The sequence below is a fragment of the Phaenicophaeus curvirostris genome, chromosome 15 (assembly GCF_032191515.1).
Source record: "Phaenicophaeus curvirostris isolate KB17595 chromosome 15, BPBGC_Pcur_1.0, whole genome shotgun sequence".
In the NCBI taxonomy this organism is placed as follows: Eukaryota; Metazoa; Chordata; class Aves; order Cuculiformes; family Cuculidae; genus Phaenicophaeus; species Phaenicophaeus curvirostris.
The window spans coordinates 164395-184197 of record NC_091406.1 but is presented as its reverse complement, the minus strand read 5'-3'; the positions used below and the strand labels follow the sequence as shown (position 1 = coordinate 184197).

General features: G+C 43.1%; 2 protein-coding genes across 9 annotated transcripts in view; both read left to right on the top strand.

Annotated features, from left to right (window-relative positions):
- Nucleotides 1-3710, top strand: part of KDM3B (lysine demethylase 3B) — a 46586-nt gene extending 42876 nt beyond the window's left edge. For both annotated transcript variants that reach the window (XM_069869342.1, XM_069869343.1), the window contains exons 22-24: nucleotides 281-457; nucleotides 1013-1147; nucleotides 2363-3710. In XM_069869342.1, the coding sequence (XP_069725443.1) occupies nucleotides 281-457; nucleotides 1013-1147; nucleotides 2363-2443 (393 nt within the window). In that variant the 3' untranslated portion in view covers nucleotides 2444-3710. The remainder of the gene's footprint in view (nucleotides 1-280; nucleotides 458-1012; nucleotides 1148-2362) is intronic.
- Nucleotides 3711-7991: 4281 nt separating this feature from the next.
- Nucleotides 7992-19311, top strand: REEP2 (receptor accessory protein 2). 7 transcript variants are annotated; one of them, XM_069869177.1, is made up of 9 exons: nucleotides 7992-8104; nucleotides 8181-8253; nucleotides 12397-12473; nucleotides 13613-13681; nucleotides 13884-14004; nucleotides 14563-14676; nucleotides 15022-15169; nucleotides 15476-15633; nucleotides 17486-19311. In XM_069869177.1, exons 1-9 carry the CDS (start codon nucleotides 8073-8075, stop codon nucleotides 17558-17560), a joined length of 867 nt encoding a protein of 288 aa, XP_069725278.1. In that variant the 5' UTR covers nucleotides 7992-8072; the 3' UTR covers nucleotides 17561-19311. The 7 variants fall into 7 exon arrangements, with proteins under 7 accessions (XP_069725278.1, XP_069725283.1, XP_069725277.1 ...); XM_069869178.1 differs by lacking the exon at nucleotides 17486-19311 and adding an exon at nucleotides 10440-10497 and having other exon boundaries at nucleotides 8046-8104; nucleotides 15476-16678; XM_069869182.1 differs by lacking the exon at nucleotides 13613-13681.
- The last annotated feature ends 492 nt before the right edge of the window (nucleotides 19312-19803 follow it).

Sequence of the window (19803 nt, the reverse complement as noted above, 5' to 3'; positions counted from 1 at the left end):
CGATACAAATTGCTATCAACATCAAGTGCATAAGTGTTCTTATGCTGTCTTTGAGGACATTAATAGACATTACACTCCCAGGTTTTCATCCCGGTGTAGAATCTTCATAGTAAAGCACGTCACTAATTAAGACCTAAATGACCCTAATGAAAATAATGTCCTACCTTGAAGTGATTGGTTTGTTATGGTCTTTTTTGGTTCAGAGTTTTTTGTGAGCCAGCAACATCAAGGTGCTGTGTAATGGTTTCCTCCTCACCCGCACCCCGTATCTTGACCCTAGGTTGGAGAAGAACAAGGCCAAGAAAATCCTCCAGATCATGACCCCATTCATGACCAAAGCTGGTACTTGGACCAGACCTTACGTAAGCGCCTCTATGATGAGTATGGTGTACAAGGCTGGGCAATAGTGCAGTTCCTTGGAGATGCTGTGTTCATTCCTGCAGGTGCTCCCCATCAGGTAAGTGCCAGCTCTAGGCCCTACTGACACAGAACTGAATTCGGGACACAAGAGAACTGCAATTCAAAATAACTGTTAGTTAATATTGCTGCCTTAGATTCCTTTTTCTGTGTATGCAGTTCTTACAGGAACTATTTGACTTAGATCTTAGTTGTTATATTAGTAAAAATTACATAAATACCTGAACAATGTGTGCAGTACTGTGATTGAATTAAGAAAAAAAAAATTAGGGTGAATGGTGGGAAAACATTTCTGTGTAGTGAAACTTCAGCCAAGGGAACAGAATTCCAAAGAAGCGTGGAGAACAACAGAGAAGTTGCTTTAGCGAGGACACTGCTGTACATGGGAGAGTAGGGAGCATGTGAGATGTCATGTATTTTGTTCTGTTTTAAGCATTAAACACAATTGTGTGTGAGATCTAATAGGCTTCAGTTCCTGTCTCTGATAAGTAAATGGGGAAGGGCTGAACATACACCATGGTGGTGGGTCTAGGGTTTGGGGTTTTGTAGGGTTCACTCCATCCTGATGTATCTATCCTTCCATGTGGATTTTTAGGTCCATAATCTGTACAGCTGCATTAAAGTGGCAGAAGATTTTGTATCTCCAGAACACGTGAAGCACTGCTTCCGTCTGACCCAGGAGTTCAGGCACCTATCTAATACTCACACAAACCACGAGGACAAACTGCAGGTAACTATTGCATGACGATTGTCACTAAATATATCCTGTGTTTTGCCAGCTTTGTTCCGTACTAGAATAATTAATGCACCTATGCCTGCAGTGTTATGTAAACAAAAATTAGTAATAAAGTTTTGGATTTCCAGAGAACTTTCCCGGTGCTGGACTAGTGCATGTGTCAGTGCTGCTAAGTTATTAAATGGCTGAATCCTGAATAACAGTGAAGTATAGCAGAAGAAAAAAACTATTAAAAAGGAAAAAGCAGTGCTTGTTTCAAAGAGAGATGCTTATTTGACTAAGGACAGTTGTATTTGTTTGTTCATTGCCTAAAGGAAAATTGCTCTGAAAGTGAAGGCTTGCTTTTTTAAATTGGCAACATGGTTCAGTGGCAGACTTGGCAGGGTTAGGTTTATGGTTGGACTCTGTGATCTTAAAGGTCTTTTCCAACCTAAATGATTCTGTGATTCTATAATTCTAAATTAGTCCCAAACAGGAAAATTAAATGTGTTTTGGTTTGAAGAATTGTTACTGCTTAAACTAATAATTACTTTGTACACTGAAGGAGTACGTTGTATATGACAGCAGGTTCAGCAGAGAAGATTGCAGCAGGTGAAACTCTTCCATTTAATACCTAGAAACTGCAAACTTAGGTCAGAAAAAGCAGAAAAAAGGTAGAGCTTTGATTGTTGAAAGGCAAAGAGTGGCACAGACTGCTTTGAGTACGAGAGGATTTTTCCGCTCTGATCTTGCTTGCCTTTCAGGAAGGTGCACAAATTAGAAGAATCTCTAGCCTCCATATAAAGACAACAGGGTGGGGTTTTGCATCTTAATTTACATAGGGTTAAACCATACTATTTTCTTGCTCCTTTTGGGTCTCATTCATGGAAATCTGAGACAGATCACTAAGACTTTTGTGATCCCATAAATTCATATGCATGACTTCACAGAGTCCTTCCTCCTAGCTCTCATGAAAGAGAGACTATCTTAAAATAACATAATAAATATATGTTGCTGAGTGACCAGAAAATGAGTTAATAAATCAGTGCAGGTCTACAGTATTTGTTTTCTAACAGTGTTAAAATTTGTGCTGCTGATACCCCAAAGCAGTGATGGAATAGACTTTGTGTATGCTTGCCAACTGTTAGAAGTTCAGCTGTCAGTCGGTTGCACAGATACGCAAGACTCTTCTTAGTCTGTAGAAGTTGATTCCTTTTTTTCCTGTTACAGGTGAAGAACATTATCTACCATGCAGTCAAAGATGCTGTTGGCACACTGAAAGCTCATGAATCCAAACTAGCTAGATCGTAGGAACTGCTAATTCCAAATGCCCTGTGAAGTAAGTCTTTTGCTCACAGCATATACAAGGACTGCACGACTGCCTCTGCAGGAGCAGAGGCTTCTCACTAAGAGCTGATGTGGTCAGTATTACACACACTCTTCAGCCACTGTTTTCTACGCTGCCTCAACACTGAAGGTCTATTGGAAGGTCGCACTGTTACATGCAGAATCCCAGATTCTATCAAAAGGTGCCATGTCCCTTTCCTGTGGCCTTTTGCAAATTGGAAGAACATGGAAACCACTTGGTGTTCCTGCATATTATGACTAGAAATGGTATAAAGAGTGTGGATGTTTGTTTTTTTTCCTCACGCCTAGTTAAGTCTCCACGAAGGTCGAAGGAATGTGCTGGAAGTGGGTTGTCCTGCTGCAGACTCGGTTGGTGACTGCTGAAGGAGCAGGACGAACAATAGCCCAACTGCTGAAATTTAAGCAAACTTCTCATGTGAGATACAGGCCAAGGAAAATAATAAAGCTATTCTCTGCACTCCCCTTCTCGTAGCCATTTCTCTATACACTGTAGAGTTGCAGAAAAAGGGAGAACCCACTTTTTTTCCCTGGGAGACTCCAGAAATAGGAGAGTTGTGTATTTAGTGAAAAACTAGGTTTGTAGTGAAACAGTTAATATTTCATGAAAGTAGATATTTTTAGTATTTTTGAAGTACCACAACTGTTCCTGGATTTTCAAGGAAAGGCACATTACATTTAGTCTTCCTTTCAATAAAATCAAGAAGTGATTTTTAGAAAGCAGCCCAAAATAGCACAAAAACAGCCAAAGGAGAGTGAATAGAAATTGACACCCCACCTCCCTTGCCCATATTCTTCACCCATCTCCCTCCCTCTCCCTACACCACCCTGCTTCCTCAGAATGAGAAGTAAAAAAGAGTGTAAACTCTGTTCTCATGTGGAGATGTTGTACATCTCTCCCTGCACTGGTAACTGCAGGCAATAGTTCACCCAATGCCAGTGCTAGCTGAAAACTTCTATCCTTTCCAAAGTGAAGGAAAAGTTAACTTTCAGTGTCAACTTTGTCCAGAACTATTTTAAGTAAAATGTTCCTGCTTGATAGAACTGTATTCAGAATTTACTAATGTCAGCATTGATGCAATGGATTTCATTGTCCGGGTACATGGGGAAATGTATCTACCTTATATCCAGCTGTACTGTAGTGCCGCCTGCAGGCCTGTTAATATGTTCACGGTTATTTCATTTTTTAAAAAATAAAAGTCATTTACTGTAACGACCTGGGCAGTTTCTTTGACCTGCGTGCTGGTCTTCCTGCTTTGAGCGTGTCTCGGCCCTTGCCTCTGGCAGTGCAGGCTACCCATTAACATCTTGCCCAGAGTCGGACCAGCAGGCTGGGGTGGTTTCTGCCTGGTGTTCTGAGTGCGTGCTGGGGGCACACCAAGCTACCTGCAGAGTCTTGGTTCTCAGAGGCAGTTTGGGTAGAGGATCTGTTTTGTCATAAACAACATCTGTTGTGTTGTGCTCCCCACCTCTTCCTAATGGGGTTCAGCACTGCCCCTCTCCACTGGAGGTGTGGCTGGGGTGGTGAAGCTTCCCTGGTTTCTGACCTTGGAGACTGTGATAGCAGCAGCAGTTCTGTTCGCCAGTGCGCTGCGTGCTGGTTGCTTCTTGGTCGGTTACTGGGAGCATGTAGTTCCTTCCTGGGCTTTTGCTACTGTGCTACTGTTCTACCCTTGCAGCTGTCCTGCAGATATGGGCTAATGCAGTGCGCTGTGGATGAAAAGGATTATCCCAGACCCATTCAACTCCACCATATTCCTGTTGTGCAGAATTTCTTGTGCATTTCTGTTGCAGTCTGTGCGAAAGAGCTGTTTTAAATGATAAATTATAGATGTCTCCCTCGTTTGTGTGTGTTTATATCAGCAATTCAAGATCAAAAAGACATTGGCTATGGGTAATGCAACAGCTCTGGTCATTTCCAGTGAGTCTACATTTCCTGTAGAGTCTATGAAAGTCAGTCTGACCTCAGTATCGGGGAAAGTCATGGACCAGGTGATCTTGTGTGCTATTATGAGGCACATGCAAGAGAACCAGGTGATCAGGCCCAGTCAACACGGGTTCACGAAAGGCAGGTCTTGCCAAACTAACCTGATCACCTTCTATGACAAAGTGACTCGACTACTGGATGAGGGAAAGGCTGTGGATGTATCTTCTTGGACTTCAGTAAAGCCTTTGACACAGTTTCTCATAGCATCCTGCTTCAGAAACTGTCACCTCTGGCCTGGACAGGCGCACACTCTCCTGGGCTGAAAACTGGCTGGATGGCCGGGCCCAGAGAGTGGTGGGAAATGGAGTTAACTCCAGCTGGAGGCCAGGGACACGTGGGATTCCCCAGGGCTCAGTGCTGGGTCCAGCCCTGTTCAATGTCTTTATCAATGACCTGGATGAAGGCATCGAGTGCGCTCTTAGCAAGTTTGCGGACGACACTAAGCTGTGAGGAAGTGTTGATCTGCTGGAGGGTCGGGAGGCTCTGCAAAGGGATCTGAACAGGCTGGACCACTGGGCTGAGACCAACAGCATGAGGTTTAACAAGGCCAAATGCCGGGTCCTGCACTTGGGGCACAACAACCCTGAGCAGCTACAGACTAGGAGAAGACTGGCTAGAAAGCTGCCTGGAGGAGAAAGACCTGGGAGGGGGGGTTGGTTGACAGCCGACTGAATATGAGCCAGCAGTGGCCCAGGTGGCCAAGAAGGCCAATGGCATCTTGGCTTGGATCAGAAAGGGCGTGGCCAGCGGGTCCAGGGAGGTTCTTCTCCCTCTGTACTCGGCACTGGTGAGACCGCTCCTCGAATCCTGGGGTCAGTTCTGGGCCCCTCACCACAAGAAGGATGTTGAGGCTCTGGAACGAGTCCAGAGAAGAGTGATGAAACTGGTGAAGGGGCTGGAGAACAAGAGGAGTGGCTGAGAGAGCTGGGGGTGTTTAGCCTGGAGAAGAGGAGGCTGAGGGGAGACCTCATTGCTCTCTACAACTACCTGAAAGGAGGTTGTAGAGAGGAGGGAGCTGGGCTCTTCTCCCAAGTGACAGGGGACAGGACGAGAGGGAATGGCCTCACACTCTGCCAGGTGAGGTTCAGGCTTGACATCAGGAAAAAATTTTTCATGGAAAGGGTCATTGGACACTGGAACAGGCTGCCCAGGGAGGTGGTTGAGTCACCTTCCCTGGAGGTGTTTAAAAGATGGGTGGATGAGGTCCTGAGGGGCATGGTTTATTGATTGATAGTAATGTTTAGACTCGATGATCCAGTGGGTCCTTTCCAACCTAGTGATTTTATGATTCTATGACTAAAATTAAGAAATATGCAGCAATCCAATTTTAGACCAGATGAGGACAGGAAAAAATTGTAAACTCATCTGGTGAATCAGTTCCAGTAATTCATACATGAAAGTAGGTAATTTTTTTTATATGGGGCATGACTTTGCATTTATGTAGATTCAGAACCCACTTACCAATTCCGGCTTGTTTTCCACCAACAGCCTGCAGGGGTTAGTTTTGCAACACTCGTTCTTTTTGCTGTGTATAAACTGTAGTCTGAGACAACTAAGCCAGGCAATATAAATACAGGAAAAATTAAGAACTTAATACATCACAGGTTGTGGTTCATTGCTGTTCCTCTGAGACAGCCTTCTGTGGAACCTAAGGATGTGGAATCAGAGCAGAGGAGTTAATGTCAAACAGTAACTTGAATTTACCTGCAATACAAATACGAGGCATGGGTATTCTTTAAAAATAACTGCTCCTCTGTAACTGTGACTTCCCTCTCCTTCCTCCATTCTCACAGCCCTTTGACAGCTGTCAGAGTTTCTGCAGATGAGGTTTACATTGAGCAGTATGATACATGCTACAGACTTATTCATGCATCCAGCGTATATTTTAAGTATTGCCTCAGGGGAAAGGGAGTGTGAAACTATGCAGAACGTGAGTGAAGCATAGCAGAAAAGCACCTGTGGACAATGCATCTTGCAGGCCCTGGTTTCTGGTGAAACATCTTCTCATTGTCAACTTCATTGTCTCCCCAGACTTATCCCCTGTCTATCTGGGATGCACAAACCTGCTTGCGGCCACTCTCTCCCAGTGCATCTCGGGATATGAAATCAGCCCACAGTTTCCTTTCATTTTAATTGGCAGTGTATTTAAGATCCCTATTCCCATCTTTTTCAAAAGAGCTGCATGCTTCCACCAGGCATTTGAAAAATAACCAGGCAGAACCCATCTCATTTCTCTCTTATTGCCATCATTCCCCTGCCTTACAAGAGCTTTTTATTTTCTCTCTGCCTTTATATAGGGTAATATGAAAATGGTTAAGTGAATTTTTCAAGAGCTAGATATAAAAAAAAATACAGCTGTTTCCCATAGGAGGGTCACTTCTGACTTAGCAGTGTTCAGTCACAAAGCAAAACAGGTGAAGGAGGGAAATAGCCCTTCAGTACCAGTAGTTTCTCCTTGTGGGAGGGTAAGTTAATCATTTTCTCATTCTTCTTTATGATATGGAAAGAAATCGAGCTACTTATCATTAACTGTACATTGCTAACGTAAAATACTTTTCCTGATGTTGGTCTGAACAATGTTGAACAATGCAGCAGCAGTTGGTGTTGAACAACGAGCTGCCACTTTAGACATCCACAAGCCCACCTGCTCCACAGACGCTGGTATTTTGTTGTTCTTACCGACATTTAGTTCTAATGTGCTGTATATCTTCATACTGCTCCTTGGTACATTAAACAGTTTTAAACACCAAGGCACATTTCATTTAAGTGCCACTTACCGTCCTGCAGTCGCTTAGCGCTCCCACACTCTTTGTACACTGCACTCACCAGGTCTCTGGATTTTCTCTTTTCTCTTAGCAGTTTCCACTCTCTTTATTGTACAAACACATTATTCAAGTACCAGAGTTGTTGCTGTGCTGCTTCCTGATATAAAACTGGTTTCTAAAGCAGAATTATTTTGGTGGGGGTTTACGTGGTTACATGACTTGGATGCGGGAGCCCGGATTCCTTTTCGCCTGTTTGTCGGCCAGTTCTGCCCTGGGTGCTGCGAACCGTGCGGTCCCTGAGGGAACCGCCTCGCGGCTATTCGTATCCAAAGGCAGACTACGACAAAACGTTCTTTGTCATCGTCTGTAGAGGCACTTGCGTTTCCAGCTCTCGCGGGTAATGCCAAATTGGCAACGTTTGGGGGTTTTCGCCGTCGCTCATTCCGGTTCGGTTCACGCATTCAGGAGAGGATCCCTCCCCAGCGGCTCTTGGCGTTCTCCTCGGCCTCCCTCTTCTCCACGACCGCTGCTCGGCGAGCAACGGGAACGCCGCGGTGCCTTCCTTCGGGGTTTCCGCTTGGTTCAAGGACCGCAGCCGCTCTCTAGAGGATACGCTTTTCTGGTTTTCCTAATTTGAGGAGGTCGCGTCGCGGTGACCCCGCGGGGCCTCGACAGCCGCCGCCGAGGGTTCCAGCGGGTCCGGGCTTCGCGCTCGGGCCCCGCCCCGCGCCTCTGACGGGCGGGGCGCGCGCTGCGGGCCGGCGCGGCGACTCCTCCCCCCGGGCGGGGCCGCGGCCGCCGCAGGAGCCGCCGAGCCGCCGCCATGGTCTCCTGGATCATCTCGCGGCTCGTGGTGTGAGTGCGGGGCGCGGCGGGGCCGGGGGCGGCGCGGGGCGGGCTGCGGGCGCTGAGCGGTCTCGTCTCCCCGCAGGCTGCTCTTCGGCACCCTGTACCCCGCGTACTCCTCCTACAAGGCCGTGAAGACGAAGAACGTGAAGGAATACGTGAGTGGGGGTCGCCTCGCGCGCCCGGCGCTGCCCGGGAGATGCTGAGCGGGGGGGGAGCGAGGGGAGCGCTGCGGTCTGGAAGCCTCTGAAAGTTCGGGGCGACTTCTTTGCTCTGATTTTATCCTTGCTTCCTGACCTTTACTGCTTTTCAGGACTATTTTGTTTTCTTCCAAAAGGCTGAGTAATTCTGCTTGGTTTGTGTCTTCTATCGGCCTCGTTCCCGGTCAGCGTTTCCTGTTGGTCAAGGCTTCATCCTCTTTCCCTTCTGGAATCATTTTATCTTCTCCGTCTCTGTTGACACCATCGTTACAGTTACTGTATTTAAAACGCAAAATGCTTCTTAGTGATGCGGTGTGTCGTCATCTTACCGAGGGGCCGAGCGGTGGAGCTCTTTGGCTTAGGGGCGGGATGGGTTTGTGTTTATCTAGAGCGAGGAGTGACCTGATGGAGAAGAGGGGTAACCTGGGTGAGCAGGATATAGTTTGCGACTGCTGCTTTGTGGTGCAGTCAAGAGACTCTTCACCCAGCTGGCTCTCTTTGCTCTCTACAAAATGACACATCAACGATAAATGTTGCAGGATGTAGTCCTTTATTTCTCTCATGCTGCTTCCTTCTCTAGAGCTGCCTAGTCTTTTCCTATATGTTGGCTTAAAATCCAGGCCGCTGGTTTTTGGATATGCCAGTTGAAGCGACAGTCTCATTCACAGCGGGCAGCTCTACAGACCTCAACATCTGGCTGAGAGTCTTGGTTCTATTTTTTTTTTTTTTTTAATAGTCTGGTCTCAGCACTGAAGTCAAAATGGGAACAATCAGGAGGTGTTCATAACTGATGCAGTGCTTTGCATCCTAAGACGTACTCAGATTTCATAGTTATAAATTGTTTTGTTTAGAACTTGAAGGGGAAACTAAAAACAGACTGTTGTCTAATTCACTTATCTTTGAATGCTTCTTCCTTCTCATCATAAGTGGAAAGATGGGGAAAACCCAGTTTTGTTAACCGTAGGAAAGGAGGCCAATGTCTGTTCAAACTGTTCTTCATGCAAAAAGTCATGGAAAACTTGAATGCTGCACTGCACATTTTCAAAGCCAGTGGTGTCTGTGCTACTGCACTCATAGTGCTTAAAGAAGCGACGTTGGTGAGGCAGATAGGCCATGCAGTAGTGTCTGTGCTGGAGAACGTGTTGTATTGAAGACTGAATTGACACAGACCAAGCTACCACAGTGGTCCATCAACAGCGTGAGAGTACAGTGCAAGCTTACTCTTCTCCCCCGCTGTGATACAAATTTACAGTAAGTCCTTGAGCAGCTGCCAAAAAACCCCAAAACTTCCAGTAACTCAGACTGTTTTAAAAGTAATTTTCTCTCCTATGTGTCATCTCCATCTACATTCCAATTATGTTTTTGCGTTTACTGAATTTATTTAGGTTCTTGGTGCAAGCTGGAGAGACTACGTATGTGCGGTCAGCTGACATTAGTGATCATCAGCTTGAGCAGCAAAGGCTTTGGCTTCTTTTTAATGGATTGAAAAAAAAAAAAACCCAACATAGCCCGGTTGGACCCTCGGTTTTTGAAGGCATTTGTAATCTATGGATTACAAACATCATAAGAAAAAAAATTAGTGATTCTTCCCCTCTACTTTCTACTTTTCTAGTTTACAGTCATTTGTACTTTAGGCACTTCCAGAAGTTGGATTCCTCTAGTTTATTTAAGAGCTGAATTTCTTTTTATCTTTGGCTGTAGAGCATAGGGTGAAGGGCAGCAAGAGGAGAGCGAGGTGAAGAGGCCTATGTCCAATATGAAAGGTGTGAACACACAGTTTCTTTAAACAGTAACAACACAATACTTTCTGTTCTTCTCAGATCCTCTTCTAATACTCCTGAACATTCTGTTAGCAGAATGAAAACGTCTAGCGAGCGCAGAGTTTATGGTTTCTTCGTCAGTCTGCAGTGACCACTACTGAGTGACATCAGCTAATTTATGTAACCAGAAAATTTTTGCTAGGAAAAAGCGGGTAGTCCAAGTTCATCACTTTGTATTTAATGACATATAGTGACAAATTGTGAACCAGAAATCAGTCAGTATAGATCATTTTGTGAATTCTTTAATTGAGTCATTCGTAATCCCCTGGGTAGAAAAGTATCTTCTGCACATTTTGTCATCCTACTATTCACAACCTTTTCCAGATCTTCCATGAAGATGAGCAACACAGATCTCAACACCGATTCCTGTGGGATGCTACTGGTAACTTTCCTCATTGTGAAAAATGGCCATTCATTTTTGTCCTTTGTTTCCTCTCTTTTAACCAGTTGTTAATCCTCAAGAGTCCCTTCCTTTTTATCCTTGAAAATTTAGTTTCTTTGAGTGTTTGTTTAGGCCTTGTAGTAACTCCCTACACCCTAAGGAAAGCACTATAGCAAGAGCTGATGGAAGCCTTCTGAGAATTCTGCTGCATTTGTGAGATTAATTTATTTCTACAGAGAACATATTCCTCATTATGTTATATATATATATGTATATCTCTATGTGTCTGCCAGCTGCTTGTATTACTATAGCCTTCATTTTGCCTAACACTGAAGGAAGATTCACTGGTATATAGCTTCTCAGAAATCTCTTGCCCATTGGAATCCCTATTTGCCATCTTTGATTTGTCATTACTCTCGCACTTTTTCATGCAAGAGCTGATTTATGTTGCTGCATTGAAGACTTAACCAGTTGCTTCATAGAGTAGCTTTAAAAGTCGGGAATGACGCCTCGTCCTGTCCAAACTGATGATAGAAGGGCAGGAGGGGAGGGAAAGGCAGGAGGGAGGTGTAAAATACAAGTTTTACTACTTTCTGCTGTGAAAAAATTGCACAATAAAGTGGAAATAGTTTAGGCTACTAACCACTATCTTCAGAACCATCTGGTGTGTTAGAGGGGTTGGAGACAGCATAAATTTGTTGAGGTTTTTTGAAAGGTTTTGGAGGGCCTTACAAGAACAGATCACCAAATTTTCTAACATGTGCAAGTCTGGGGAGACATGTGCTTTTATAACTCCATTTGCTGTAACAAAGACTGTTACTAATCTGTTAATGCAGTTTTAATATATGGATTAAAGTGTGCATTTTAAATGTGGAATTTTCTTAATTCAATTTAGTTCTCCTTTCCCATTCTTGATGATGCTAGGAGTGTTAAGTTGCTTTTAGCAACCATTTACATGCTACTTATACTTATTTTTACTTCTTGACAGCACAGAAAACTGGCAATTTCCCTCCTATCGACTCTTATGCTATTGGGAATTTTTGGGTAGCAGTTTTTATAATTCAACTCATTCCTCTGTAGGAGTAATTGATTGTAGCTGGGAGAATTGTTCCAAAAACAGCAAAGTGTGAGTGTGTGTGCATTAGGGGGGTTATTTTATGTTTGCTTTGGAACAAATTTCTTTTTCAGAGAAAGGCGTGAGGCAAAAGGGAGATAGACGGTAGGTGTACAGATGTGCCATAATAGCACAAAGTACCATTTATAAACTGTACTCGGGACCTTAAACAAGAAGATAAAGTGGGTCTTTGCTTTCTTAGCTCTCCTACCGAGCCTTTGTTTTAAAAGAAAAGGGAAACACTTACGTAATTTCTGGGAGTAATGGTTAAGGCAAAGAATGTTTATCGATGAGCTAGGCCAAAATTCTGTATCTATTGGATTTGGGTTTTTTACTCCTAAGAAAAAACTTCCAATCAAGAAAATACAGGGTTACAGTCGAAACTAAACTTATGTGTGTGTGCATATGTATTTTATTACAGTAATCATGATGTGTGAAAGACTATTAACTTGTAAGATGTGAAAGACTAAGACTAATAAAGTGAACTGCATTCTCTTTTTGGATAGCTTATTTTGGACTTTATGCTGTTGCGTCATGTATTGCTACAGGGCAATGTAGCAGTGCATCTGTATGCATTTCTCTATTTAGAGCATGGTAATCCTATATGTTTTCATAAACTTTAATGTACCATTTGGTATGTGATCCTCTCCATTACTGTTTATAAATCCCTTCCTGTTGTTGGAGTCGTCTTAATGTGTGGAGATGATGAGTCATTTTTACTGACAAGACATGTCACTTTTTTCTGGGTTCTGATGGATGTCTACTGAGTGACTGCTCTTTTTCAGGTGAAGTGGATGATGTATTGGATAGTGTTTGCCTTTTTCACCACTGCAGAAACACTCACAGATATTATTCTTTCTTGGTGAGTTCCTTTTCTTTGTTATTTTTTTTTTATTTAGAGAAGAGAGGAGTAGTGCTAGGACACTAAGATTAACCTGTGTCTTCTTTAGGAGTTTTCAATCCCAATGAAGAGTCTGCAGGCTTGTAGATATCGTGGGTAGTAGCTGCTGTAGTAGCTGTTTCATCTCCTGTACTTGCAGACACTTAGGATAAATGCACTGTACCTGCAAGAGGATCTTCATCTATTCGTAACATAACATTTTTGAGAAGCAGCTGTTAATGTGGGAGGGTAAAGTTTGAGAAATGGTGATCTAGAAGGCACAAAGAAAACCCCATGGTAGCAGAAAGGGGCTTGTTTTGCTTCGCAAGCCTCTTGTGTGGAGAAGCAGATTGGATGTATGTTGTGCTCTGAGCAGTGGTTTGCCAGTTGAAATTGTCTTCTACTGGTGGGGCTGTGGTGGAGCGGATTCAGGGGAAGCGGGTTTTTAATCCTTCCTGTGCTGTGTCATGCTTGGCAATATGGAGGCCTCCAAAAATGACAAATCATCGTAATGATGTTACACTGAGCCTTTGGAGCAGGATATCTTTGGTTTCCTTACTGCTTTAGTGCTGGATCTTTGTATAGCTTTCTGAAGGAATGATAGTCAAGACTTGCATCTTTCAAAGAAACATGAAATGTTTACACATGCCTTACAAAAACATTCGACAGTTTTGCATTTTCCTCTGTGAACTTTGAAAAGGAGACAAAGATCTAAAAATTACGAGAGCTTTGGCTTGTTCACATACTTAAAACGAACACCGGATACAGAAGTGTCTTGCTACTGATAGAGACAGAAAAGTTTTCATTCGTTTTGATATCTGCTTCTGTATCTTCCCAGAGACTTTATTGAGTAAGGCTTGGGGATGGAAGACTTGACATGCTGCCTCGTCTTTGTCATTTGCACTGATCCTCTTTTTGTGTCTCATCTGAGAAGTCCTTACTAGAAGTATCAGAAAGTGAGCCATCAGGCTTAGCAGGAACTTGAGGCTTATTGAGATACATAGTTGAATATTTCAGAAAAGGAGAGGGAAACTAATGTAATATTAACACCTAGTGGATACTCTGAGAAAACTTCAGAGTGATGAGAGTAGCAATCAGATTGTAACTTGGTGTGTTTGCAGGGCTGAGAGATGCCCTGTTTATGGAGTTTTCATGGCTATGGATGAAAGACTAAATGAGACTCAAAAAAGGTATGTCATAGGATTCCAAAGAGGGTTTTGCTATTCTGACCTGATATATTAGTTCTTTTGTTTCTGAGCCTTTATCTTGCCTTTGCTCTTTCTGCCTGTGCTGCTCTTTACCATATATCTCCATCTGTCTCTGTGCTGATCTTGATTCCAGTTTTCCCTCTTTCTCTTTCTGTCTTTTTTTTTTCTTCCCTCTTTCTCTCAGGTTTCCCTTTTATTTCGAGCTGAAAATCGCATTTGTGATTTGGCTGCTATCCCCTTACACCAAGGGCTCCAGTGTCCTCTACAGGAAGTTTGTGCACCCAACGCTCTCCAATAAGGAGAAGGTACTTGCTTGTTGTTAGTAGATACTGACCTGTCTGGGAACTGACTGACTTCTGGTTTGGTTATGCCACAATAAAAGCTGAAATGTGTGAATCATGCTTATGCTGACGTTAGTGGATGTAGAATGGTTCTGTCTCTGACAACGTCATACTGCGGCTTACTGGAGATTGTAATGTAGCCAGTAGTTTGCCTAATGCATAGTGTGTTTGGCTAACCCATTGTCCTGAGCCCCTGTTGTCACGGCCAGTAGTTAAGCTTTTTGAACCATGATAGGAGCAGCACGTTCTGTAGCAGTGTTGTTTTTTTCACATTGTCAATATAAGTGACTGCTTTGTTTCAGTTGTTACAATTTGGAGATAGTGTAATTTAGGTAAAAGTGGCATTTATAGGCTTTCTGTAAGTAACAGAGAAACTGCAGTTCTGTGATCAGTGACAGCTGATGCAGGTAGTGTGGAAAAAAGCATCCAGATGAGCTTCGGGTTTTTAAGGGTTATGATGGGGAGACTTTGATCATGTTTGTAAGGAGGAGATAAATGCCATGTTCCACATTGTCTTCCTAGGAAATTGATGAGTACATTACTCAGGCTCGTGACAAGAGCTATGAAACCATGATGCGAGTTGGCAAAAGAGGGTTAAACCTTGCTGCCAATGCAGCAGTTACTGCAGCTGCAAAGGTAAGCAACACTGTAACATTCCGGAAATTACCACCAATTTAGTTTTGTGTGCCAGCAATTACTGCTATGGGTCTGCTAGGGGTGCTGAGGCTTGTTGGCAACAGTCTGTGTTTCCTTTCCTCCAGTTTGCTTTGCAGTTAATCCCATCTGCTGATTCATGAAAAATGTAGGGAGAATGGAATGGATTTCACTGTAACCTCTTCCCTGTTGGTCTTGGGAGCATGCTTTTCTTTTGCCCTTCTCTGATTTTTTCAGAGTAGCCTAGTGGGGAATAGGGCACCATTCCTCTGAGATTACCTTGGTGAAGGTGAAGTGCACTTGACCCTAATTTTTATGTCTTCTTAGGGCCAAGGAGTTTTGTCTGAGAAGCTGCGAAGTTTCAGCATGCAGGATCTCACTCTGATCCGGGATGAAGATGCTGTGCATATGCGAAGCCATGAGCCGCAGCTGCACCCATCTGGTGGGGGTCTTCTTGAAACCATTGAGGATTCAGGTACAGAACACCCCTGCTGGCTGTTCTGTGAGGCTTCATGTGACGATCCAGGAGGGGGGGAGGAGTTCCCTGGGCTTCTCATGCATTGGGTCTCAGGAGCACTACAAGATTCCAGATTATCTGGCAGAAGTTGCCTTGTCTTCCCTGGTCCTTTCCTATCTGCTAACACATCTCTGTACTTTTTGGATTATCTTTCTTGAGCATTGTTGACATCTCCCTTTCATGTGGTCCTTCAGGATGGGCCAGTTTAGACTTCATGTGTTTTTATCAAAAGTGTTTGCTAAAACTTCCTGTCTTATTCCTCAGCTTCCTGTTACTCTTCAGGAGAGGAGAGTAGTGTGGCACAGAGATCTAATGGAACTCCATCGGAGACTAGAACAGACCCATCAGACGAAGATGCAGGAGATAAACTTCCTAAACGTAGCCAGAGTCTTAAAACCCCTAAGAAGATAACAAAAGCTGAGGTGAGCTGGTGTGTAAGTTATTTCAAGCACAGACATGGGTTTGTGAGCTTTGTTGTAAGGCTCTGGCTTCACAGTCTCAGTGCATTTAGAAGCATTTTATCATGACTGTAAACCTCCGTCACAAACCAGGGCCCTGCTTTGCATTCATTTGGGTTTTGTGTTGAAGGGTGGGGCATTAGATACTTTTAACATGTGTTGTTGACTAAGTCCTCTCTCTTGTCCATTACAATTTGAATATGTAATACTACTGTGACACTTATCCCTAGGACAGCCACTTTCTCCTTATCTGAAATCCAGTGGTTCTGTGCTCTCTTAATAGCCTTCCTGGACTTTTGCGTATGAGATATGGAGAAATGTGCTTTCCCCTCCACACCACTCCACATCCATCTCACAGCCCCTCACCTTAGGGTTTTGCCTTCAGATTTGGGTCAGTAGTCATTGTTGGGCTGTCCCCTCCATATAACTAATGATCCAGGATATTTACAGCCGTTCAGATGGAACATGAATTGCATGTATTCCCATTATAAAAACAAAACCCATACACAAAATTAAATGCGATTGTGTCCAAGAGCCATTTTAGCTTAGCAGTCTGTTTTTCAGCAGTTGAGGTGTTTTATAGATTTTGCTTTTTCAGGTGCTGCATTCCAGGTTTTGACTCTTATTGAATGTTTCTTGTGGTTTGATTTATATGTGATAAAATACTTCTGCCTTTTTGTGAAGTTGGGGTCCTATTTGTGTGCTTCCACTTGGTGTCCTAGTTTTATTTTTTATTTTTATTTAAGATAGAGTGCTGTATGAGTGGCTCATGTTGTCAAGCTTCTTAGGCTAAATATTAAATAATTTGGAGAAAAGCAATTGTTTAGAGCATCGTTTGAAGTCTTGCTGTTAACCTGATTTTGCAGTGTACAGGACACATTTGCATGGAATTAAGTACTCCTTGTAACAGAATCATAGAATAGTTGAGGTTGGAGAGGACTTCTGGAGATCATCTGGTCCAGCTACACTGCTCAAGCGGGGCCATTTAGAGCCAGTTTCCCAGCACCACGTCCAGATGACTTTTAAATATCTCCAAGAATGGACGTGTGTACCCAGAGATGCATTTTAAATCAGCCTGTATCTTTTTTAAATTCCTGTTTCTGAGTTGACCCCTCTGCTTTCTTCTGTGGGAGGAAACAAGAAGAACAAAGTTTGATTCCAGGCTTCCTAGCAAGGAGTTTTTAAAGCAAAATTGTGAAAAGACAGTAACAACTCCTTTACACTGTTTACCATGAATACAGAAATTCTGATAAAGCCCTTTGTAGGCATGTTGGGTTTTGTGCTCAGTCTGTTTGGATCTTTGGTTCTGACGCAGGAGGGCTTTGAGATCTTTGAGGTTGCCCAGAAGGGCTGAATACATTGTAGATCATAGATCATAAATGCACTCTTCTTGCTAGTGTCTAGACACTGGAGTAAGGTGTGCAAACTATTTCAAGATGTTTGTCTGTCTTTCAAAGAACAGTATTTGGGATGGCAATCAAGAAGCAGAACAGTTACAGCAGTGAAGTATTATGTGAATGTTGCCAGCTAGAGATATTGCTACCTCTACTCTTTTGTCGAGACAGCCGACTTCTTTTATAATCACACTTGTTCTGTGTTAGAATGTCTTCCTTTCCTGGTTGCTGTTTGATGGATATGCACAGAGTGATTTGTTTACTGACCAAAACCAAATGAAATGGTCAAATAGTCTTTTTGAAACAACAGGTGATGCGAATGGGGTTACTGTGTTGAAGTTGTTTTGTCTTATTTTCACTCTGCATTCTTGTCTGTCTTTGTGCTAAACTAACCTAAGATGCCTCCTCTTCTTTCTCCCCAGCTTCCAGTAAGAAGTGTGAAAACCCGCCCTAAGAAGAAAGCTGTAGGCTCTCTTGCTTCTGGCGAGTCATCCTAAGGAGACCTCCCCCTCCCCAGCACCTGTCTCTGTCCTGGGATTTGCCTGTCACTTTTGAGGGGAAGCTCCCCAATGGAAGGGAGCTGAGATTCATGTACATAACAGATACTGCTTTGTAGAGCTCATTCCAAGGCAGGGGGGAGGCTGGGATTCAGAAAATGGAGTAGAGGATATGCATCCTCAGGAATTTTCTCCTTTTCTTCGCTCTTTTGGAGGAAATGCTGATATGTCTGTACATAGCCTGTTGCTTTGGAATTCCCACTGTATAGCCCTAGTTGTGGAGAATCTTTGAACTGACTAGGGTTAGAGACATCCATTGCACAGAAGCTGGAAAACTGTTAGACACTGGGGTACCTCAGGGGTGGATGGCACCCTAAAATGTCATATCTTGCTCTGGGTATTCTTTTGCAGCTGTGTGTTGTTAAGAAGTACCCACCACGATTCATCCTCCTTAAGAATGGACCATACCTGTTACGTCCATCCCCTTTGAGAAGGTGACTGAAATAATGTATGCTGAGTGCTTTTGAACATAGAGGACCAGCTTGTGGGAGGAGTGTGCTAGATTCACGCTACTGGTACTAGAAGATGAAGATTGGGTTTTATTTTATTTTTTATTTGTGGAAGGTGAAGGGAGGTAATTGAAAAACTGAGTATTGAAGAAAATATGTATATGCACGTGTCGTGGAGTAGGTACAGATCTGTAGGAGTTATTGAGAGGGAAAGTTGGGCATCTGTAAGACTTCTGCTCTTTTTGAAGCTGCTTGAATTTTATTTCAGGTTCTGTTGTTTGCTTTGATTCCTGTGGGAGCATCGGAGTGAGGCAAGTCCCATGCAGTGGGAGAAGTTGGCAGGGAGACTGTTGCTTTGTCATTTAGTGATTGGACTCCATGTCATCCTGATGCTTGTTACTACAGACAAATTCTTTCATTCTAGCAGATGACTGGGGAGAACCTGGCTCAGTATAGTCTGTGAGCATATGTGAGAATTTCAGAAGCTCTTACCTTTCAGCTTTAGGAGATCCAGTCCTCAAGGCGTGAGAACTGATAAATAGGTGATGTGTGAATTTCATAAATACCAGGATTCCATTTATATGGGATAAAAAGCAGGGGAGTAGGGCACAATAATGTGGTTAATCAGTCCTCTTGCTTTATCCTGCTGCAGTCCTTGCACAAATTGTCTGTCTGACCATGTGCCATGTTTATCAATGTCCTGAAACTTGAGCAATATGGAATACTTGGGGCAAAACTACACTGAAAGTAGAATATGTATTGTGGGAATGAAATTGCCGCTCTGCAGAGAAAATTTGCATTGTGCCAAGCCATAGTGGATTCTAATCTTTTGAACATTGTTAAGGGGAGAATCCCTGTACACATGCCAACAGAGTCAGCGGGAATCTGAGATGAGATTTCCTGCTGTTGAGATCTATAATGGGGGAGCACATGCTTGTCTGAATGAATACCTGATAGTCTTACTCTTCACTGAAACTAGTCATCAAAGGGACCTGGCTCCTCTTTCCCTGCTTAAGACCGTTCTTAGCGCTAGGTGCAGACATTTGTGTTTGCTCATGTCTATTGCTGTCATATTTCGGAAATTACAGTGAATTCATCAGAGAGCCCAGTATTTGCTGTTGACAGTGTATAGAAGCACTTCTGCAAGTAACATTCCACAAGTATTTCTGTCCTAAAGAATAGTCCTTCAGAAGCTTATAAAGCTGAAGATCAGGACTGAAGTTTTTCTTGTTTCCCTTTTGCCTTGATGACAAATTGTTATGAATTAACTAGTTATTTTGGAAAACCAGTTAAGTTGGTTTTAAATTGATCTGTAGCTTTTAAAAATTGAAGTTTTGATAGACCATGTCAGAAACTTATATCTTGTCAGAAATACTTGCCCTAAATTATCCAAAAGACCTTCTCCAGAAGCCAGTAGAAATTCTGTTATTTGGCTTTTGAGTTTTGAGGTTCACAAAAGAAAAACCCAAAGTATTCTAGTATTCTGTTCTTTTTAGTTTGTTAGCAGACATTGTATATGCGTCTTGAGAGTATGTGCGAAGGCATGTCCCGGAGCAGGAATTCTTTCTGTTTCCAAAGGAAGTTCCTCTCCCCATACAAGGGATAAAAATCTGTACTTCTGTGAGGAATTGCTTTCCTAGTTTTTACTGTACTGAACAAGATACAAGTGTTATTCTCAATATATCAAGTATCTCATCTCTGTGACCACATTTCTAGAACTTTTTTTTTTTCCTA